We start from the raw sequence: 23,919 nt of genomic DNA, 5'->3' as shown, positions 1-23,919 counted from the left end.
AACTGTTCTGGAACAGTGTTGTAAATACAACTTAACCACTGATTTCTAGACGTGTCCTCTTTTGGAAGGCCAAACAAAGTAGTTTCGCTTTCACAACGAAACACACAGCGCCTTCACGACATGCAACAATACTACAGCAAGAATAAAAGTTACGCCTTCTTTCTTTGCGTGAACATTTGGGCGGCGTTATGCAAATCTTCCCACATCATGACGTAGACATGTGGGGGCATGTTAGAACGAGCCGTTTTAGGTAGGCGTGGTTGACTCTTAACTTTTATAAAGAATATCTCTTTGGATTTGAGACTTTAGTCTTTGCAACTTTACAGATCTTCTTTATGCACCAAGAGCTTGTAACAGTCCAAAGAGAAAGGAAAAATTGAAATTGCATCATATGACCCCTTTAAATAGCACAAAATGTTTATATTGGACGTAAAAAAAATATTGGCTCATGTATAGGCCTATTAGATCTTTTAAATGTTCTTCTTTATTTTTCATAGACCAATAGCTCTGAAAATTTACAATTCTCATTCGTTGATATTTTTAAGAATGATTGAAGGAAATATGAAAGAAAACATATTTGGTTGTAAAGCAGCCAAGCTAATCAAACACACAACTTATGTACATATACATAACACATTCTAAATAAAATTATAAACAGATCATCTAATATCACAGATATTAGTACTTAATGTGGTTTTTAGCACTTCCTCTCCACCGACTAAATTTCCCTCCTTCCATACTTCTCTAGTCTACTTTTTTGAACACTCTATTGTGAGGTCCTTCAAGCAGCGACACCATCACATTTTAGGGCTGCTGCAGTTATGAAATGGAATTTTATAGAATGAATAACAACGAGTATGTATTTAAACTGCTGGTGTGCCACCCGTCTCTACATGACGCACATCCTCTCTGCAACCGTCGTCATCATGATTATCATTACCCAGGCAATGTGGGATTCATAGCAGGCAGAACTATGTGGTGATCAAGACTAATTATTCTCATCTTTGCCATTGAGAAATAAGAAAACGCTGGTTCAGACCAGGCCATTCAACATGCTCGGAAATCATATCAGGGTCACAAGGCTTTCTCAAAAGAAAAAGCCATTATGTGCATGGGAATAATGAAATAGAAGTCTTGAACTTGAAGCTTTTAATGTGCGGTTTCAGATTTTTTTCCTGGAATTACTAAGGTTATGATGGCTGATACTGGACCAGTACAAAACCTCATTTTGCACCCACAGAGCCTCAGGCAGCTGAGGGGAAGTGCTCAGCAGTGTGCTTCATCACACAATAATACAACGTTAATGACGCAGAATGGTGTCTTTCTTTGGCCCTGAAAGACGTCAAGGAAGGATGTTTAAGGAACGGTGGTCCTAATTATGTTTTTTATTCCCAACTCTGACGTGATTGATGGTTTCAAAGGAGATGCATTATTGATCCACTTCACAGACAAGTTGTATTGATTGCGAAATCCTGAAAGAGTATGACTTTTCCTCCTCCTCTTACTTTCTTTCTCCCGCTACAAACAGTGCTGGAAAGTATGACCTCTGGGTGCTTTTTAAAATGATCGTCCTAAAAGCGTTTTGATGAGGATGTGACAGAGGATGCCTCAGCTGTGTGGCTTTTTGTGTTGTGCTGCATCTCTGCCTGAGTAGCAACTAACCAGCACGGCTCAGCCAGCTCCTGTCACACGCCTGTCGTATACTCAACATCTCCGCAGCTTTGTTATTCCTCCTTGCCTGCAGAAAGGTTGCAGTGCTGTGCTGTAACTGCGGGACATTTCTATCTGTGTGTGTGTGTGTATCTGTCTTCACTGCAAAAGACGAGGAGAGACCAACTGAAATATTTGACATGACAGCAGTTATTCAGCATCCACAGCTCCTAAACAATAATGGCATATGCAGCACAAACAACCCTGGGACGAGGCTGTCATTTTATGCTGATATGGGATTCCTTATTATGATTTCTAACCCTGAGCTTTGTAAATTAGAACCTAAACATGAACATAGATTTGCACAAGAATTGTCAGAAAGAGTTTTAATAGTCAAGTTATTTTTGGAGAAACCATTTAAAACGGTCCACGATGTTTAAAAACAAACAAGAAATTTAAAATCATCCAAGATGGAAACCTGCATACTTTTTTTTTTACTTTCGGCATTTTAATTATGAGACTCAAATGAATTATTTAAATGTGACATTATGTTTTACATAACATATTAGGCCCTGCAGAAGTTTTTTTTTCTTGATGAAAACCACTGGATGAATATTTAGATGGTCATAAGACCTCGTGAAAATTAAGACTAAAGAGGTTTCTTTGAATTTAGGGCTAAATTACCAGGATTCAGTTTCCAGGAAGTGGAAGTCACATAAAATTCCACAGACACTTGCCAGAAAAGGTCTTCTCACAAAGCTCATGCAAACAAGGAGAATTATGAGAGAAAAAGACGAACAAACAAACACTAGCCTTTAATGACTGGCAAAGAGGAAGTTATTACTCAAAAAGATGTGAAAGCACATCAACATGTCTATAGAGTTTATTTATGGTGACCTAGTTCTAATGTGGAAAAAGATTTTGTGGTTGCATGAGACCACAATTGCAGATGATGGGTGTGTTGTGAATGTAATGCTGGCCACATCTCAAAAATAAAAACCTACAGTGAAATATGAGGGGGTAGAATCGTGATGTCTGCATTTCTTGAGCAAGGACTGGACATCTTGTTAAAAATAGATGGAAGAATACATGGTGAAAAACACAGTGAAATACTGCAATATGCATCTGTGTGCTAAAACAGTTTGTGAGAAAGTTCATCTAACGTTCATGGTTGTAGCTGAAGAACAAAAGGTAGTTAAATCCCAGATATCCTATTTATCTCATACAGTAATAATAATAGTACACAATTAGAAACAAAGATCTTTAGAAGTTCTGCAAAATGTGTCTCCACGACATTCATTTTTAATTACTGAATATCTAATTAGTGCCTTCAAATACAGAATAGGCAACATTTCAACATCAGATTAGCAATCATCTTTATAAATTCTGATCATATGTAGCTATAAATGTAGCTGATCATAAATGGCCCATATTCTCAAATGAGGGAGTTAGGGGAAGAATGTGCCATTTCTCCTGGTCTGCAGGGTAAAATAAAGTAGACCAAACCCATGTGAGGGGGTCTTGTTTAAGTGAATGCATGCAATGAGCATGTTTTGTTGGCACATGTGATTGTATCTGATATATTTGTGTAACTATTCATGGATTTTTCTTACGCAATCAAATCTCTGCTTCAGTCAAAAGCCTCATTTTCTTTGCTTCCTGAATATGTTATGTTTTGTAAGTTTTCACTGAGCTGATATATGCGGACAGATTGTAAACCACCTGATATCCTTTCTTGTCCCCAGTCACTGGAAGCGTTTTTCTGCTCTGTGCTGCTCCTGGTGGACTAGCTTTTGATGGGAGATGGAAAAACACATCTGTTCCCTCTGATTTTACCTGAGCGGATGAAAACAACATCAGTGCCTCTGATTAGGGATCATACTCTCAGCTCTCTGGTCCTCAAAGGCTCCTTTTACCACAAACCTAACAACAGTCATTTTGATTCAGAAGACCTGTCTGTTTCATGCTAGACCAGTGAACTCCAGAATCTCACTCCTGTCAAAGTAAATATCCAAAGGGCATCATATACACGCTACAGTATTTCCTCTTGTACTAGCTGAAATGATAACAAAGGTTCTTGGTTTTTATTATCAGACGCCGAGGCTGTCTATATGTTTAAGTAATAATTAATGAAGACTATACTAGCAGTTTATTCATGGCGCCTTCGTAGCGGCGCCTGAGCAGCAGATGGCAGTAGTGTGTAATATATAGTTTCATCACTCCAGTTCACTCGACTTGAGCAACATGTCTGCGCCCGGGACACATGTGTAAACAAACATGGAGATGAGAATAACCTTGCACAAGGGTTAACCCAAGTGAAACATTTTGAAATTATCCACTTGCGTATAGAAAACTTGTTTCAGCAATGACCTTGCGGCTTTGCGAGACGTTTCTACGCAGATCTTTGCGATTTTCAACGATCCGCAAACTGACGACAGCCCCAGAGCACGCGCCACTGTATCTGCGTCTATCAGGTGATTTATAGATTATAGATTATACAGTCTGTTTATCCTTCTTGTATGTCGTAACGTTATGCTAGATGACAAACTGATTGTATTTGTCTTATTCGCCACCAGAAATAAAACCAAACTCATAGAAAAACAACAACGTCATGGTATCTCTTATTTTACCTGTCGTTTGTCCTCTACTTCTTCACAGGTTGCGCAGTTTTTGGTCCACAGACAGTAAGGAAATGTCTCTTTCATTGCACTCCGGCCAGTTTGGTGTCTTCGAGTGCTTTTTTGGACAGACTGCAGAAGGGGAGAGCGGTGGTGTCCGATGAGGGTCTCTGTCATCATCAGCCTGTCTCTGTTCCATCAGACAGCGGTAAGAATATAATCACCAGCCCCTCTCGAGCCTTCAAGACTGCTGTTTTACAGACAACATGTCGAAAACAGTTATTTGTTATTATCTCCGTGGATATTTATGATATTATAGCCTATTCGTTAAACCAATTTTGTCAGTGTTTATGTATGTGTTCTGTTCTCAGGTCATCAATTTTCCTTATTGCTAAAGAATCCTGATCAACCTCAAAATGCCAAATCTCTTAAAGTGGCGATAGTGGGTGCACCTAATGCAGGGAAATCAACATTGACCAATCAACTGCTGGGTCGAAAGGTGATATTATACTAATGTTTGGAATAAAAATTAAGGTGAAATGTGTTTTTTCTCACCCAGAAATGTTATTTCTGCTCTTTACTCAGCCTGTAAATAACAGGCTGTGTATAAAGTAACAGTGCTGGTCCAACATGTTTGAATGTACACATGTAAAAATGAGATTTGCATAGTGATGCATAATTAGGAGTAAGTAATGACCGAATTCAATTTTTTGTGTGAACGATCCCTGTAAGAACTTGTGTCTGTAACCTTAAATGTTAATTCACAATTTTTATATAGTTGTTTGCTGTTTCTGAGAAAGTGCACACAACAAGATCACGTGCTATTGGTGTCCTGACAGAGGATGACACACAAATAGTAAGTCTAGTCTGTTTAGGGAATGTTCCATGTTTGGATGGCATTTTCTCACCTATTTTTTTTTTCTGTCAGATACTGTTGGATACCCCTGGTCTCACCACACCAATAAAGGCTAAAAGGTGACTATGTAATACAGCAGTTTCTTACAACATTAGGTGGCAACTGTAAGTTAACCATTTGTTGGTTGATTTCCCAGAAAAGTGTAGATACTGTGCTCTGCAATCTTGCTCTGATTGTTTGAACATCCCAACCAACCAGAAACAACAACATTTGTTTAACTAATGCCATGATTGTGGTAAAAATTCTCATACTCATAAACTAAATTTGATTTTGTTATATTTGTTTAACAGACATCACCTGGAGGAATCGCTGCTGGTGGATCCTTTTGAGTCAATAAAGGAAGCTGATCTAGGTAAATAAAAAAACCTTTGTTTTAGTTGTTCTTCTCTTATTTATTTCTTTATCTGTTCAAAAACAAAGACACAGCCAGCATCCAATAGAATCGCCATTGGCTTAGTGTGTGTGTATAATTAGAACTAACCATGAAAATGTACAAAAGGTATATATCAACTTAGTTAGGAGAGCTCTTGGACAAACGAGAGCCTTGGAGTCAAAGAGGCTGAGAACCACTGTATTATGACTCTGTATTTTGTGCTGAATCTCCATTTTTTTTCCATTTCTGCTATATATTTGCAGTGGTGGTGCTAGTCGATATGTCTGATAAATGGACCCGCAATAAGCTGGACTATGAAGTGCTGAAGTGTCTGGCCCTGAATCCAGATATCCCTGCCATCCTTGTCCTCAATAAGGTATTAGCTTTGTCATTTTGTATTGATCTGTCCTAGTCTGACTATAGGATTAGTTTGTGGAGGAAATTACCATCTCTTTTTCTCTGCATATCCCAGCTCTCATCTTGCAAAGGGGGGGGCGCTGTTTTGCTGCAACTGTTAACATCGAAATGAATATCACTATTAAACTCAGTGAATGATTAATAGCTGGTACACTTAGAAGATCTAAAGCAAAAAATCAACTCTTAACACACAGGTAGATCTACTGAAGAACAAAACACTTTTGCTAGACATCACGGCACAGCTGACAGAAGGGGTGGTTAATGGAAAGAAGATCAGGATCCGTGGCGCAGAGAAACCACTTGAGAAATTAGCAGCCAAACGCCACAGCAGACATGCTGAAGAACCACAGTCTGAGAGCATGAAGGACGGGCTGTCTCAGGAGGGTCAGGACAAAGACAGGCTGAAGGCCCTAAAGAGCCACAGGGGGTGGCCTCTTTTTAAGGATGTATTTATGTTAAGTTCTATTGACAGAGAAGATGTGGAAACATTAACGGTTAGAGACTGCATTGGAGATTTTAAGAAAGAGACATTTGCATTAAATCAAACTTGATGTTGGAATCTCCAGCATTGTGCTACTCATCCTTAATTTGTCTGTGTTTGAACAATAGAAATACCTGTTTGATGGTGCAAAGCCTGGCCAGTGGCAGTACCACAGTGAAGTACTGACTGATCAGGGTCCTGAGGAGATGTGCATCAACACTATCAGAGAGAAACTTCTACAGCATCTCCCGAAGGAGGTGCCGTACGGTATGACACAGGTGGGTCATGATTTGTGCACACTAAAAAGGTGTTGAAATATGCTACCATTTGGGGTCAATATCATTTTTTTTTAAAGAAATTAAATTATTCAGCAAGGATGCATTAAAATGATCAAAAGGGACAGTAAAGACCTTCACATTGTTACAAATGTAGCATTTGAACCATTTATTCATCTTAGAATCCGGAATATATGGTTTGCAGTACACAGAAATATTAAGCAGCACAACTGTTTTTTGTTTTTTAAATATTAATGATAATAAGAAATGTTTCTTGACCAACAAATCAGCATATTTCTGAAGGAATTGTTCTGAAGAACAATTTCTGAATGATTGTGTCACATTGAAGACTGGAGTAATGACTGCTGAAAATTCAGCTTTGCCATCAGAGGAATATATAAATATAAAACAGTTATTTTAAATTTAATAATATGTGTTTACTGTAATAATATTCAAATTATATTTGACTGTTTACTGTATTTTTGGTCAAATAAATATAGCCATATTCTGTTAGCTCTAAATTGGGAATTTCTTCACAAAACCTAATCATACATACATCATCTTTTTGAATGATTCTATTACTCAAAGTATGTATTGTGACCTTTTTGTATTATTTATGTTTTCTGTAATGTTATTTGTTTTCGTTATTATTTTGGTCTTTTTGCAGCAAATTGAAATCTGGAAGGAATCTGAAGATGGGGTACTCGACATATCCATCAAACTATATGTAAAGAAAGACACTCATATGGTGAGTTGGTTCGTTTGCCAAATTTATTTAGAGAGGCTAGTCTTCTGTGCTGCTGTTTTAACCATCAGGCGACTTTAGTTTTATTGTAGACATTTTGTTTTTAAGACAAAAGAGTGCTTTCTCACTACCTGAAGAAACAGTAACATTATTATGCTTCACTATAAATTGAAACCTTTGTTCTTTCTTGCAGAAAATGGTTATTGGTCCTGGAGGTCATTTGATAACCAGAATAACCCAGGAAGCTGAAAGTGACCTAATGAAGATGTTTTTGCGTGAAGTGCGTTTAAAAATCTCTGCAAAGTTGAAGAAGTGAGGTAGACTGTTTGAATGATGAAGGTCAGAGCCTGACACACGCAGAGGCAAGTAAGAGTGAAGAAATGGACAGGAAGTCAAAATTGGCTGTATTTTGGGTTATACTGTCAGGTTGATCTCAACAGACCTCCCTCATTCCTGTAAAATGAAATGGAAGTATTTCAGGCACATTACATGGGTTTTCTGTATCATTTCAATGAGACTATGATCGGTTGTATCACATATGCCTGTGCTGCTTACATATCTTGCTGCTTTTGATTTATAAAAATGTCTATATAATAATAAATGCCAAAAATCACATAGTTCTGCATTCATACATAGGTATACTTGTTTGCTCTGAGGGTAAGGTTCTCTTTTACTGGAAGGAAGGGTTTACCTTGTTTTTTATTATTCGTTGTCTTCAGTGTGGTCAGGCTGTTATCTGTGGTGCAGTCTTGCTGTTTAACTGAATGTCTTGCATAATAACATTACACTGACCTGAAATCACTCAACTGTAAGCAGAGTGGGCTGCACAGTTGGGGTGGTGGCTGGTTGCCAGGGTGGAGCCGGGCCTCCTCAACTGTGGCTGTACACGATACTAACTGCAGCTTTTTGAATTATTAACTCTTTGTAGCTATGTCTGTAATATTGCAGTTAATAAATATTATCAATAATTAATTTTCATCAGTTGAGTTAATTATTGCATCAATTTTAGTTTAGACTGTCTATGGTGAAAAAGTTATGGTCACTTTATCTACAGACTGCACATAAGGAGCTGAAAGAATCAACTCACTTATTCGCTGCAGACATTTAATTGTGTAAATCTCAATTGTTTGTTTTATTATAATGCCCAACCATTAAAAAGTTTGGGGTCAAAATTTTTTAAACTTTTTTGAAAGAAGTCATTTATGCTCACCAAGGATGCATTAATCTGATACAAAAAAATACAGTAAACTGTAAAATATTAATTCTAAAAAGTCTTCTATTTTATTATTTATTTATTATTTCAAAACGGTAATTTAGGCCTATTTCTGTGATGACAAAGCTGAATTTTCAGCAGCCATTACTCCAGTCTTAAGTGTCACATGATCCTACAGAAATAATTCTAATATGCTGATTTGGTCTCAAGAAACATTTCTTACTAAATGTTGAAATCTGTTGTGCTGTCTAATATTTTTGAGGAAACTGATACATTTTTATCAGGATTCTTGATTAATGGAAAGTACAAAATAACAGGATTTATTAGAAATAGAAATCATTTGTAAAACTTTAAAAGTACTGCTACTTTTTTAAATTTTGTTAAAAAAAATTTATTTACATTGGCCCCAACCTCTGAACAGTTATGTCTCTCTCTCTCTCTCTCTCTCTCTCTCTCTCTCTGTCTCTCTCTCTATATATATATATATATATAATGTAATGTACTGTAATTCTTTTTGTAAAACTCTAAAACGGAAATAATGTAAACTGCCGGTTTAATGTAAAAACCCATTTAAAGTTCCACTGCCTAGACCCTAGAGGGTTAGATAACCTTTGGAATGGAAAGTGCAGTTAACCTGCTGCTAAAGTGAGTTTCAAAATGGTGACAAGATGCACTTATTTCCCTTTTTGCAGTAGAACTCCATGAAGAATTATATGCTTATACCTCTAGCTGGCCTAAAGCAATGATATGTCCCTGGTTCTTTCTCTATATCCTTATACTGGCCATTACTTTTATTCCATTTTCTGTATCATTTCATTGTAAGTTCATTCAAGTTAAAGCAAAGATTCTTATTAATCAGGTCTTTGGCTCCTAAAAGCACAAGTATTTTACCAACCGCAGATGCTGCCTTTCTCTGTAAAATGTTAGTTAAAAGTAGATTCTGTAAAAATAATTGCAAATAATGAAACAAAACAAGAAAAATGGTTAATTTCAATTCAGTGATTATTTATTTAAATTACACAATGGCAATCTCATATAACACATTATAGGCTATAAAGTTGTATAGAATACAAATGATTCAGAATTTCAAATCTGCTTAACATTGGTCTTTCTGGTATTTTTGTCCATCCGTTCACTCATCTGATTTTGACTGCGCCATCCGTTGCTGTGAAGTTCCATCATATCCAGATGATTTTTGAGAGAAGGCAGCAGAACCCTTACCATTACTAAACTCAGTAATGGTAACGGTTTCACCGCCACTCTCTGTCACAATGTTTGCGGGTCCGCAGGAAACAGTTGGAGGCGTGTTGACCCCCTGGATAGTACATCATCTATACTGTAGTGTCTCAATAATGAACTTACAGTATACAATGATATCCTGTCTAGAGGTCAAGACTTATGAAACGCCTTCACTTTGGAAATCCACTGAACATTCACATCTACTATTTTTAACATTTTCTGTGATGTAGAACATTGTCAGCCTATTTTTAAAGAACTAAAATGATATTTGACTTGTCAATGTTTCAAATGTTCCAAAGCAATTTCCAGAAACTGTATAGTTTTCCAGATCTGTTGCATCATTATCAATTCAGCGTGGTCTAAATTGTTAGATTAATTTATGTTTCCAAAAGGTTTTCCTGTAGAAACACTTCCCAGCTCTTCAGATGATCACACCTGTGGAAGATCCCTCACATGGGACTTTTCATCTAAAAGGAAGAGCAGCTGCCATCCTGTAGTTCATAGTCACCGGCCGACACACTCACCTTTAGATCTGTCTTCAGTGCTCCTGCAGGAAGTGTAGAAAAACAGTTTAATTGGCTTCATCTGTCACCTTTACCCGTCTTCTCACTTTTGTTTTCACAAGTCTGTCGTCTCCATGCCGTTAAGCGATCGTAAACATTGCTCCCTTGCTCGTGAGTTTTAATGCACGCTGCTCATTTGCATATGATGACACAAAGGCTGTTCCATCCTTATCATGTCTTTGCCCTTCAGTCTGCTGACCAATCAGAATGGTTCCCCATATCAGACCCTGAACAGTTACTTAGCATCGGGTCTCGCTCTCACGCGAGTGTGTGAGCCCACACCCAAACTCTCCCACCCTTGGAATAAACTTGAAATTTTACCAAAAAAAGTTGGTTGAAAGATCCAAAGACATGTTTTATGCATATCATATTAGTTTCTTCAGCTTTTATCTATAGCCAAAAGTGCATACTACAATAAGATTCCAAATGACACATACTAAAACATACTGCATAAGTAGTTAATAATACCACAGGAGAAAAGTGCATCTTGAGGCTGTATGAGGGGTTTGCAAAAACATATTACTAAAGGACAACGTTTTATTCAATTTCTATACAAGATTTAAATCGCTGAAATGGATTTCATGACATTATGCTGCAAATGCATAAACAGATGCCAAATTCACGGATTATGGTGGCCAGTTGTTGATTGACTACCGATGAAATCACCTCTGGGTGTCTGTTCTCATACCCATGTGCGAGTTGTGACAAATTAACTTGATTCTACATCTGTAGTTGTCCTCAGCATCTGGATGTTAAAGGTCTATTGGCTAACATGGGAGTAGCCCCCCGCGGTTACTCAGGAGACAGACTCCCGGTTAGGGTGGGGTTAGGGGGTGTTTGTGACTGCATGTTAGCAGATAAAAACAAGATTGTGGCCTATCTGAGTTGCACCAGCATGTAGCAAGCCTCTGACATCTTATCTGCCACCCAAATAAATGGACATTTCTGTTCATTTGTGATGATTTTGCAGAAAAGAGATCGCTGTGGCCAGACATGAAGGGAACTGGAAACTGCCCTTTAGAGCTCTTATGAAACACAAGTAGTCACCTGATCTAACTGATTTGGGATCATCTAAACTTAATGGTTGTTGAGTGCTGGCATAAAGTGAAGTGACGTGTGGCCAAGTATGGTGTCCCATACTCGGAATTTGTGCTCTGCTTTTAACCCATCCAAGTGCACACACACAGCAGTGAACACACACCTGGAGCAGTGGGCAGCCAATGCTGCGGCGCCCGAGGAGCAGTTGGGGGTTTGGTGCCTTGCTCAAGGGTCTCACCTCAGTTGTGGTATTGAAGATGGAGAGAGTGCTGGATATTCACACAGACAAATATGTGCACATTTAATTTTCATTTTCTTGTATTTAAATTTCTATGAAAAATGCTACTGGGCAGTCTTGGGAAGGTTACTTTGGAAATGTAATAGGTTACAGATTACAAGTTATCCTATTTAAAATGTAATAAGTAGTGTAACTATTTCAATTACTTTATTAAAGTAATGTATCTGATTACATTTAATTACTTTTTTATTACTTTTCTACATTTCTAATGAATGTTTTCAACTGTTAATCATTTTGAAATATTTAAAGCAGGCCGGGTTAACCTTACAGTACTCATCGCTGATTACTGTCAGACTTTCAAAATCCTTCTTCACTTGAATTAAGATGATGATAATTTAATTATAAAGCGCAACCACCACAAAATCAAGACTTTAGCACCTCTATTTACTTTGAGATCTACAGTTACTGAAATGTAACTGTAAACTGTAACAGATTACAGTTACATTTATTTTCTAATTTAATTACGTAATTCCATTACGTGTAACTAGTTACTCCTCAACACTGCTGGTGGGACAATGAAACATTAACTTATTTTACTTTTATTTATTCATTTTCAAAATTAGTTGGAGCTCAAACAGTAATTGGTGGACCCAGTGTTGAAGATTCTTGTACTAGATGTGCTAATTCTTTCTCATAGGAAAGTAACTGCTATTTCAGGGAGGGAAAGAATATGAACACGACTGATGAATTTGATGTTGGCTACTTTCATGTTGAACATTACTGCCTTACTTTAAATAGTTTAGACTGAAAGATTGTCAGATTAAAATACGTTTTAGATTAAATGTGCGGTTACATTTAATCATACGGTTAAAATGACTGGATCAATTTCTGTGAACAGTGATAAATGTGATCCAGTCATTTTAATAGTTATTCACATGATTGGGAATTTCACATGAAGGCAAAAGATTTCCCTATGCAGGGGTTCAAGCTGATCACATGGATTTGCTGCATTGGTCAACAGAAAGCTACTTCATTTTACTTTTGTGTCATACATCAATGGACCTTTTTTGCTAACAACATTTCACTGTCTGAAGGCCTTGATTGCTTGAGAAACTTAGAGGTGTTTGCTAAGATGATTAGAAGTGTTTAACCTCTTAAACATATTCAAAACCAGTATAAATCTACACTTACTGCTGTCCAGGATTATTCTTGGCCTAACTCAGAGGATGTTTTGATAGAGAAAGCCCTTAGCAAATGACATGAGACCAGATTTAATGCACAGTTTTAATATTTAAGATTAGAAATTATCTGCTGAACTTTGACAGTTTGGCCAAGACAAGAGCCAATAAATAGTGGCAAAGACTTCCTGCAGTAATGAGAGGACAAACTGCCGGGGTGATTAACACCTATATGTGTGTGTGTGTGTGTGTGTGTGTGTCTGTATGGGTTTGGAGGAAGTGTTAGGGAACCCTTGGCCTCTAAAGTCAGATGCACCCCCCTTTCCCCCAGATCCAGAGATTGTTGTTTCTACACACCTTTGTGGGCAAGCTGGAGCACAAACTAGGAACTGGGAGAGACAAAGAGGCAGATCAAAGACGAGACTGATGTTTTGACAGAAGTGCACATACACACCTCGGTCCTCTTTGAAGTTATGGAAAGGTAACATCCTAAGGATAGTCCTAGCAAGCCATTGGCTTGCTACAAACCTCTGGACAAGTCACTTTAGTTTGTTGCTCCAGTCTCATGGTCATGTATCTCCCAGAGGAACGGCCTGTGCTGGACTTACCTTACCAAATGAATTATTTGGCTAATAACTATGGATATTATCCACAAGGTAGGACTGTTTTTACATCTCTCATGTTTTTTTTAGTTTTAAATTCAATTTCAGGTTTATTTTATTTATTTATTTATTGATTACTGTGAGTTGTCAAAAGAGGGAGAACCCTCAAACTGACTAAAGGGAGGGTTCTCTAATAATAAACAAGTGTCATTCTTGAGAGCCAGTGTTGTACATATGAAAATCTGAAATTATTCTGTTATCGATTATTAGACTGTAAGGAACCCATTTTCCGCACTCAACATGGCCTCAATAGCAGGTTGAACAGTCCTGAAGCTGAACTGACCTCACTGCCAGTGCATGTATCCCTGCAAGATCGAGAGCTTTGGGACAAATTCAGCAGTATTGGCACAGAGATGCTGATTACTAAATCTGGAAGGTATGCACCTACAGTGGTTTAAAATGACTAAAAGTCTTGTTTATAATACATGATGATATAACAAACATATAATTGAATTGTGTTGGAATTTACCCTTATTATAGTGCAAGAAATCTTTGTTAAGTGCATTCAGTGTACTGTTCATTTAGCTGAATAGTTCATAATCTTGAAAGTGTTACAAATCAGAAAGCACATTATGGAAGGCATTGTCTAATATGTGATGACTAATTGTTATGATGTGTTTCCGTTGTACATTTATTTCAGGCGGATGTTTCCCAGCTGCAAAGTAACAGTGACAGGACTAAATCCAAAAGTCAAGTATGTGGTGATAATGGACATGGTGCCTTTTGATAACCACAAGTACAAGGTACCTCCCCTCCACCCCTCCCTTATAGCACATACACACTTACTCACTTCATGCCCCTCCAACTTCCCTCACAAACACACATGTACACTAGCATTCAAAAGTTTGGGGTCAGTACAATTAAAAAAAAAAAGTATACTTGTATTCAGTTGATCAATAATGACAGCAAATTATTATTATTTTTTTTTTATTTTACAAAAGATTTCGATTTCAAATAAATGTTGTTCTTTTGAACTTTCATCAACGAAACCTGAAACTGCATGACGGTTTTTGCGAAAATAGTTTTTTTTTTTTTTATTAGTTTTGATGACAACATTGATGACAATAATGTCATGTCATGGAACACTAAATACTGTAGTAATGATATTTATAAATACAAATTTTAAATTGTAATAATATTTTACAATATTACTGTTTTTACTGTTTTTATTTATTTTTTTCTGGTCAAATAATGCAAATAATGCATCCTTGGTAAGACTTCATAAGAAACGTCTTTTAAAAACATTTAAAAAATCTTTCCCAACCTGTTTTGAACCGTATACTACAACAGTAGTTTGCTATTTAACTAGTTTTCCTCTGCTTATACATTATAATATGACACTCTCCCTGTTTTATTCCTTAAAGGGATAGTTCAAATCTATATCTGTATAAGTTTATTTTTTTCTGTTGAGCACAAAAGAGATTTTGAAGAATATGGGTAACCAAACAGTTGTTGGTCCCCATTGACTTTCATAGTATGGACATTTTTTTTCAAAATATATTTAAAATATAAATAAAAATATTTAAAATATAAATAAACATATAAAGGGTTGAACAGAATTTTCATTTTTGGGTGAACTATACCTTTTATATCAATATTTTTTAACTGGTACACGTCATACTTTCAGCTCCAGATGGGTATAGGGATGTTATAATGCTGCAAACCTCATAGATGTGTGAATATTTTTGGAACTTAAGAACAATAAAACTGAATACCTAAAAATGAATCTGCTTAAATGAGTAGTGATTAATTGTTGTAGTATTCATGACTATTCATATGCTCTTATATTGTTTCAGTGGAATAAGGACCGTTGGGAAGTGAATGGTTCAACTGATCCACACCTGCCCAATCGGTTCTTCATCCATCCAGACTCTCCTGCACCTGGAGAGAAATGGATGCAGTATCCAATCTCCTTTCACAAGCTCAAACTGACCAACAACACCCTCAACTCTAATGGCCTGGTAAGATTTTAGAAATGGGGAAAGTGTATCGGTTGAAAGATTTCTAAGAGATGTTTTCTGTTTTGGGGATCACAATTTTTTTTTTTACCGTTGATACATCTATTTCTCTCTATGTTCATTAGGTGGTTCTCCACTCCATGCACAAATACCAGCCCCGTCTACACATTGTCCAATCTCCAGACCCCTGTAACCCTCACAACTCTGGCGGTTACCTGCGCTTCACCTTCCCTGAAGCTGCTTTTAAAGCTGTCACAGCCTACCAGAACCAAGAGGTGAGGACAGACATTTCACATGAGATGAATAACTGTATAGAAATATAGGACTTTCAAAGCTGGCCTTCAAAGATACTTTTCATTAGAGTTGCACTGCCATCTAGTGGGTCAAATTCATGAGGATAAAAAGGTCAATTAAAATGTCTATAATAGTAGAATCTAGTACCCAGTATACTGTAGTGTGCAAAATATGCAAAACCCAGTATTCTCACAAAATATCAGCAAAACATTTAAGTAAAAGTTGATGTTTGATTTTTCTCTCTTGATTTATTATGTTTTATTAAACTATTCTGCATGATTTATGCTCTTTGCCTGGCATGTCTGTGGTTTTTGCCGATGGGACTGTTTGTTTCTCTTCCTCAACACAGATCACAAAACTCAAGATTGACAACAACCCCTTTGCTAAAGGCTTTCGTGACAATGGGCTGAACAGGAAAAGGTGAGAGACGCTTCATTAGAAATAATTAATTAGCTCAATTCAGTTAGAGAGAATTATTAGGTCACCACAAAAAGAAGTGATTTTCATAATTTTCTTTCTTTAATTCAGAAAATGTCTCTTACAAATATCTCCTTTACAGCACATGACACCAGGGCTGATTTTTTTTTTTTTTTGTGAATAATTATAATTTTTTTCAACCATGTAGTAGGTAAAGGAGCAAGATTTTCATCATTCCTAATGGCAAATCAAACTGTATTTAATAGAATTTACATAATGTTTCCTTTCCTGACTGTTGAACCTCCAACTCTAATCATTAATTCTGATATTTTCAGTTAATATAACCTTTATAATTTCTCTTTCTTAGGTTTAGAGAAAAAGAGAGCCAAGAGACCCAGGATTCCGTTGGACAGGCCAAACAGGATTTGACATCAAATGACCATGGTATGATTTCCCAAGAGAATAACAATAATAATATTCAATGTAGCTTCACATTATATGCACCAGTGTCGCTTCTTGTTTCTGGTGCTATGACCTGGTGCCCAGCAGAGGGCAGCAGAAGGGGACTTTTAACCTCAATCATGAGGGTCACCTTTATGTGCCCTATATTTTATTTTCCTCTTAATTAGCTTCCCAAGAGAATAACAATAATAATATTCAATGTAGCTTCACATTACATGCACCAGTGTCGCTTCTTGTTTCTGGTGCTATGACCTGGTGCCCAGCAGAGGGCAGCAGACGGGGACTTTTAACCTCAATCATGAGGGTCACCTTTATGTGCCCTATATTTTATTTTCCTCTTAATTAGCTTTTTTTCTTTTTCTAAATCGTGTATTTCTTTTTCTGTCCACAAACAGTAGGACAGCCACAGAAGGATGAGGAAGTGGATGTGACCGTGTCCAGCTCTGTTGACTGCAGAAGAACACTGAATTCTTCAGAAGTGGCTTCCTCAGTCACACCCAACCCTTTCATATCAGCCTTCATAAACCCCAGCACTGCTGGAGGACCTTCACCCCATCAGACACACACCATTCTCAGCCTCAGTAACAGACACCTGAACAGGTGAGTCTGGCTCTGATTCTGCCTGGGAATATTTGTGATGCAGTGAATATCACATTATAATCAAACCATACTATTATGCCACAGTTCTGCTGGAAAATACTACTTCTTGCTCTAGACTGAAATATTACAATTAATCTTAGAAATTCAGGGATGCAAATTTATCAGGGGTGAAAAAAGGTGACAAAGATAGCCTAGTGAAAATGAAATTTACTAAAATTTATTTGGAATTAGTGCTGTCAAATGATTAATCGCGATTAATCGCATCCAAAATAAAAGTTTTTGTTTACATTATATATGTATGTGTAATGTGTATATTTATTATGTATATAGAAATACACACACATACAGTATATATTTTGAAAATATTTACATTTATACATTTATGTATTCATATTCTTATATTTTATATTATATATAAATATATTTAATATATAAACATAACATATTTTTCTTAAATATATACATGCATGTGTTTGTATTTATATATACATAATATATATACACAGTATACACACATACCGGTATATTATGTAAACAAAAACTTTTATTTTGGATGCGATTAATCGTTTGACCACTATTTGGAATACATTTATTTCATGCTAAGTATACATTTACATATTTATGTACTTAATAATAATATCCCGCAATTGTACTTTTTGTATACTAAACTGGTATACTTTAAGTCTGCTAAATTGGAACAACTAATTTTGTGCAGAAGTAGTGTTGAAGTCCAACTAAAGAAATACTGACGTATATTTGAATGTGCTAAAGTGGAACTGTTGCAAGTACACTTCAGGTAAACTTTAAATGATGATTTAAATCTTGATTTTAAAGACCAATATTATACAAAGATCATGCAATCCTCATCAGTAGTGATATTAAAACACATTTTAGACTTAATATTAAGAAATGTGCATTGTGCACAAGTGATACGCAGAATAAAGTTTAATTATGATTTTTATATCAATGATATGTCATCAGCGATATGTCAGTAAATATGTTAATAGATTTGAACTATACTTAGTATGAAATAAATGTATTTTTTTTTTTATATATAACTTTTTTTCTAGGGTAAGAGCCCTCTATGGAAGAAATTTGTATCAAAATTGATTTTTATTCAAATGGGGATTTACTGTCACTTTAGACCCTATGAAGAATATTTAAAATATTACTGTAGTAATAATACTATTGTACTGTAAAATTAAAAATAAATAAATAATAAAAATAATGTCATTTTACAGAACATGAATACAATTAAAAGTAATTTTTAATTTCTTTGCTTTCAAATGTTAAGCTACAGAGCTTTTATTTTGGCCTAAAACCTAGTTTGAATGCTGCAATTTTTGCTGAATAGTGACACATTTGGATCTCTGGAGATGACATTTTTTCTCAGTTTATTACTTTTTAGACAAAGCTTAAATTTTGTTTTTGATAACTAAACAAGGCATTGTCCTCCAAAATACTATTACTACTGATTATTATTATTACAAAATATTCCTTTTGAACACAATTCCAAAAAAGAAACAAATTAATATATGAAAGAAATGTATTACTGTAGATTTGTAACTGCACTGAAAAGTGACACATTTGTATCCATCAAGATCACTTTCTTGACAACAGCGAAATACAGACTTGAGAGTTTTGTCTTCCAAAATAATGCTGTGAATTTTTTTCCAAGTCCCAGAGAAGCCAGACCCTCCAGCCTCCATAGTCTGTGTGCAGCTTTGCCCGTGGCCCAGAGCTTCTGTGTCCAGTCCTCCACAGGAGACACCAACCTCAGCAGCCCTCTAAACCCTCAGCAGCACCATCACCACTGCAGCCCAGCCTCTCAAACCCCAGGCAGATCCATCATCCAGCTCCAGCCTTATTTTCAGACCCCTCCACATCCCTCACGACAATGTCCTGACATGGAGCTGCCCCTCCCTCTGCCTCCCAAACTGAGCCGGATGCAACTCCCTGAAAGTGCTCTGAGGAACCTGGAGATGACCCCAGGCTCTGACTATGCTAATCTGAGGCCCCTCACTGACATCCTCAACAGGATCCATTTTCAAGCTTTAGCCTCAGGACCATCGAGGAAGGTCCTGCAAAATCCCCCCCAACCTGAGCAGTACCTCCGTGGCTCAGACCGAGAGCTGCGTCCGCAGATTTATCCAGCGGTGCAGGAATACATCGATCAGCAGTTCACATTAAACAGCATGCTGAGCAGCCAGACTGAACACAGATCACAGATGGACTATGTCAGTGCCAGACCACTAACTGAATATTACTGTGAACAGCAGCCTGGGAAATGAAGTTTTTCAGTCATCATTGAATTATGCCTCATTTTGTTGCTCATTTCCTGCACTGCTCTGCATTAGTAGTTTACAAAGCAGATTCAAGTTGAACACTGAGGGCTTCCCAACAAAAGAATGTAAATATTTTCAGCGGGATATGACGTTGTTAGTTGTCACTGATGTCCATATTTATGTTTAGTCGGTTACTGTCTGTCTGAACTTTAAACTGCTAAACGTCTAAAGTCAACAATAAACCATTCAGAGTTGTAATTGACAAGTAATTCTGCAGACCACACTTTTGCTGTTTCTATTCTAATTTTTGACCCTGTGTGGGTTTCATTTTTTACATTAAACCTAAATACAGAGTTCTGGGTTAAGTTTGCTTTTTTTTTTTTTTAAAGACATCACAACTATAACTTTTCTTAGCAATGTAAAGTTGCCTTTACAAACAGCATAGACTCTACTGACACTGCTGTGCATCTTTCAGTCTAGTGTAAAACAGCAAATATTTGACGCAAAAAAGTCAAATCAAGATGAATTTATTGACTGTGATCAGAAACAGATTTCTTATTAGATACATATATTGTATATTAATTCTACAACAAGTTATAGGCATTAACTATATGCACTGCTATATAACACATTCTCAGTATGTGATTGTTAGTGATGGAAATATCACAACTCTAGAACAAACACACTCAGCTCAGAAACAAGAACATAGAAAAGTATTCGAAGCCTGAAGTTGATTTTAAATGTATGCAACATCTTATAAACAATGGCTACATTTTTAAAGCAGTTCCCTTTTTCCCAGCTGAAACAGATATTGATGTAAAATAACAAACAAACTTCATTTTGAAGAATGAAAATTGAACATCAATTTTAATTAACTTGTTTCTGACAAACAGAACATTGTTTCACAAATACTTTTGCCAAAGTGTACTGTAAAAAAAAAAAACGTTTTATTTGGCATCTGATTACCAATGAGCAAAAAACCCAATCATTTATGATTCATCAGCAATGTAAAATAAATGCGGATATACTGTTTGACCTACTGATGTTTGGCAAATTGATTTGTATTTTCATAACACAATAGCAAGCTGAAAATCAGAAGACAACAAAACACTAAAATATAGTCACTCTCAATGGGGAAAAAACAGTTGAAGCAGAGTTAATTGACATATACTTGACAGAGCTCTCACATTATCTGGATGATGATAATTAGCACTTTAGGAACAGAAAACATGTGACATTATTTAAAATATTGCTGTTAAAACATAAAAAAAAGAGGAAGAAGACCTGTTATAATCAAGCTGCATCACTGAATTAAAAAATAACTGAAGTTATTCAATATGGGGAAAACTCTGTAAGGCACAGAGTATCTTCAAGGAAACTATGAACATGGTAGATGTTCAACTAAAAATGCACAGTATCACTCTCCAAACTTGTAGATTTAACAGTAACTGGGTTCTGTACTGTCAGTTTGGCTGCAGTCATAAAATCTTACTTGCAGCCAACAAAAGAGGACCAAAGCTTTATCGTCTGCATAAACATTGGGTGAGGTAAATTATATCGGAGGTTTTCTGCAATGAAAAAGTAAAGATACTTTTCAAAATCCTGCTAAATTCAGCGTGTTTTGGCCTTTGCTGGGTGTCTCGGTAAAAATGCATTTGGAGCACTACTTATTATCCAAAAATAGGCGTGACATGACATGACCCATACTCGGAATTAGTGCTCTGCATTTACCCATCCAAAGTGCACACACACAGCAGTGAACACACACACACATACCGTGAACACACACCCGGAGCAGTGGGCAGCCATTTATGCTGCGGCGCCCGGGGAGCAATTGGGGGTTCGGTGCCTTGCTCAAGTGCACCTCAGTCGTGGTATTGAAGGTGGGGAGAGAGCGCTGTACATTCACTCCCCCCACCTACAATCCCTGCCGGTACGAGACTCGAACCCACAACCTTTGGGTTATGAGTCCGACTCTCTAACCATAAGGCCACGACTTCCCCACTAGTGGGCAAAACAAAAAAATAGGCAAAACATTCTCAAAGAATATACATACAGATATGATTATGAATCACATGGCGTAGTTTTAGATGAACGACTGCACAGTGAACGCGTGGTTTGACCTACAACCCTAAAAGCAAAGTTACATTTTTTTTTTTTATTATTGTTTTCATCCTACTTTAAAAATGACTACAGTGCTTCCTGTTTGAACTATACAAAAAGATGTTTACAAATGAACCTGTCTAAACGTATTGGTTAGATAAACTAAAAGTCATTTCTACTCACTACTGCGTCACTATTTGACCTGAACAGAAATGTCTTCACAATGATGAATGATTTCAAAGGCCCAGTTGATCAATCCAATAAACATGCTGTAACAAACCTAATGGCTCTTCTACACTATACTTCTATATATCTTCATACATTGCATAAACGTAACTGTGAATACAACCTTAGCTACCAATTCAAATGGAAATACTTCCTTGTCTTCTAAATCACTACATACACACACACATCTGCAGCTGCCCACTAGTGAATTTTATGATACAGTTCTGCGATTAACAAAATAACTATAATTGAGGTATGTTGTTTCAACAAAAGAGGCAAAAAAAAACAGACAAAAAAGATATAAGTGACGAAAACAAGAGCACATGCAGAGATTCTGGTCCTGCAGAGGTAAGGCACCAGGGGTCTAAAAAATCAATTCCTCGTTTCTGTAAAAAGAAAACAGCTTGTGTTTCTTTTCAAGACAATCAATGTGGGAGTGTCAGAAAGGCAGCAGAGTCAAAGGAGCGTGTTCAAGCTTGAGGATTGGTCATTTTCTGAAGCAAAGGGATCTGTAGAGAAACAACACATTTATTTACCTGTTTATACTGACAAATCATAATATATTTTACTTGATCCTGGTGGTTATTCATTCCCTAATCCTCTTCTACCTCTGAAAAAAATACTAATGTCAAAAAATAATCAGGTTTGATATATAACATGCTAAACAGCACTATGCTTATTATTTTTTTATAATTATGTATGAGGTTTTTTATGACCATATTAAATGAGAGCCTACACTAACATTTTAAAGTTTGCGACCAGTAAAAATGAATACTTTTATTCTGTGTGGACACATTAAATTAGGATTAATAGACACTAAAGACTGGAATAATGACTGCTGAACATTCAGCTTTGTCATCATAGGAATAAATTACATTTTTAAATATATTACAATAGAAAACAGATATGTTTGTAATAGTATATTTCCAGGGATTGAAATTAACTTTTTCACTCACCAGCCAATTTGGCTACTAAATTTTTAAATTACCGGCCATTCATAACTTCTACTAGCCAAAAAAAAAAAATAACAGAAATAAACCAACAGCTTGAGGCTGTCTACACTGGACATGACAAAGCGACTGTTGCAAATCATTTTGTGTCAGTACTAGGGGTGTGCGATATTGACAAAAAACAATATCTCAATATTTTCTGGGATTTTATCGATAAAGATAATTAGACAATATTTTGCTGTGTTATTGTGCTGATATCTTAAGGACTACCATGGACAGCTGACTCCTAAAGTTTTTGATATATTTCATATTCTGTGGTCAGTTCACAGCAGTGATAGAAATTAATCTTTTCCAATAAGTTTGCTTATTGATGCTTACCTTTTATGGGCATTTTTACCTTTATAAATCAATTTTTTACATTTAATCAGGCAATTATAACAATACTACATTTAGGCTGTTACTAAACAAATGAAATCAGTATCAATAAAATTCATCTTTGCAGAAGTTGCACATGAAGTGGCATTTAGCTGTATTTACCCATGCTAATGCAGCTTAGAGGGACATGGAATGCTTTAACCTGCAGTTACAAATGCATAAATAATGTTTTGATATATTAAACATAAAACGTTGAATACTGATATTTGAAATTATTTAAAAAATGAAAAGATACTTTAAATGTGAAATTAAAACCGCCAGTAGGTGGCAGCAAGTCACTGTTAAGTGAGTCATTGCGATTGAACCGAATCATTTAAACAGTTGATTCATTCAGGAACGAAACGCTGTCATGTTGCTCAGAGATGCAAAACAGTGCTGTTTGGAATGTTTTCTGTTGGCGAAATTGCGCAAAAACAGCCAATATGGTGTCTAAAACGTATGTCTCTTGATATTAACTTATTGTTTATTGAACTGTTGTATAAAATCAATATCACATTTGTAACCATGCTGATTTTTTTTTTTTTAAAACGGCACTCTTCGTGTGATATTAACTATATGAATTGATATAAATATATACATTTTCT

General features: G+C 36.3%; 3 protein-coding genes across 3 annotated transcripts in view; 2 read left to right on the top strand and 1 right to left on the bottom strand.

Moving 5' to 3' along the window:
• Positions 1 to 3,836: 3,836 nt before the first annotated feature.
• Positions 3,837 to 8,618, top strand: LOC107680814 (GTPase Era, mitochondrial-like). The gene is made up of 11 exons (XM_016476865.1): positions 3,837 to 4,124; positions 4,309 to 4,476; positions 4,640 to 4,767; positions 5,047 to 5,124; positions 5,197 to 5,243; positions 5,475 to 5,536; positions 5,821 to 5,933; positions 6,169 to 6,468; positions 6,584 to 6,733; positions 7,398 to 7,478; positions 7,669 to 8,618. Exons 1-11 carry the CDS (start codon positions 4,016 to 4,018, stop codon positions 7,789 to 7,791), a joined length of 1,359 nt encoding a protein of 452 aa, XP_016332351.1. The 5' UTR covers positions 3,837 to 4,015; the 3' UTR covers positions 7,792 to 8,618.
• A 4,842-nt stretch (positions 8,619 to 13,460) lies between these two features.
• tbx16l (T-box transcription factor 16, like) lies at positions 13,461 to 19,899 on the top strand. Its single transcript, XM_016477790.1, has 9 exons — positions 13,461 to 13,600; positions 13,817 to 13,982; positions 14,247 to 14,349; positions 15,403 to 15,567; positions 15,690 to 15,839; positions 16,208 to 16,278; positions 16,643 to 16,719; positions 17,133 to 17,337; positions 19,016 to 19,899. The coding sequence occupies exons 1-9, from the start codon at positions 13,510 to 13,512 to the stop codon at positions 19,626 to 19,628; spliced, it is 1,641 nt and encodes a 546-aa protein (XP_016333276.1). The 5' UTR covers positions 13,461 to 13,509; the 3' UTR covers positions 19,629 to 19,899.
• Positions 19,900 to 21,650: 1,751 nt separating this feature from the next.
• The window catches only part of LOC107681360 (flotillin-2a-like), a 30,009-nt gene continuing 27,740 nt past the window's right edge, over positions 21,651 to 23,919 (bottom strand). Inside the window, exon 10 of the mRNA XM_016477638.1 lies at positions 21,651 to 22,459. Within this exon, the coding sequence (XP_016333124.1) occupies positions 22,421 to 22,459 (39 nt within the window). The 3' untranslated portion in view covers positions 21,651 to 22,420. The remainder of the gene's footprint in view (positions 22,460 to 23,919) is intronic.

The sequence above is a fragment of the Sinocyclocheilus anshuiensis genome, unplaced genomic scaffold, assembly GCF_001515605.1.
Source record: "Sinocyclocheilus anshuiensis isolate Anshui unplaced genomic scaffold, SAMN03320099.WGS_v1.1 scaffold697, whole genome shotgun sequence".
NCBI classification, from domain to species: domain Eukaryota; kingdom Metazoa; phylum Chordata; class Actinopteri; order Cypriniformes; family Cyprinidae; genus Sinocyclocheilus; species Sinocyclocheilus anshuiensis.
This window is presented reverse-complemented; position numbering and strand designations above follow the sequence as displayed.

Excerpts from the sequence above, each read along its gene's own strand:
- LOC107680814 (XM_016476865.1), top strand. The coding sequence starts at position 4,016 with ATGACCTTGCGGCTTTGCGAGACGTTTCTACGCAGATCTTTGCGATTT. Across the intron at positions 5,125-5,196 it reads CAGAGGATGACACACAAATA|ATACTGTTGGATACCCCTGG; the intron begins GTAAGTCTAGTC and ends TTTTTCTGTCAG. Across the intron at positions 5,537-5,820 it reads AATAAAGGAAGCTGATCTAG|TGGTGGTGCTAGTCGATATG; the intron begins GTAAATAAAAAA and ends ATATATTTGCAG.
- tbx16l (XM_016477790.1), top strand. The coding sequence starts at position 13,510 with ATGGTCATGTATCTCCCAGAGGAACGGCCTGTGCTGGACTTACCTTAC. Across the intron at positions 15,840-16,207 it reads CAGCCTACCAGAACCAAGAG|ATCACAAAACTCAAGATTGA; the intron begins GTGAGGACAGAC and ends TCCTCAACACAG. Across the intron at positions 16,279-16,642 it reads AATGGGCTGAACAGGAAAAG|GTTTAGAGAAAAAGAGAGCC; the intron begins GTGAGAGACGCT and ends TCTCTTTCTTAG.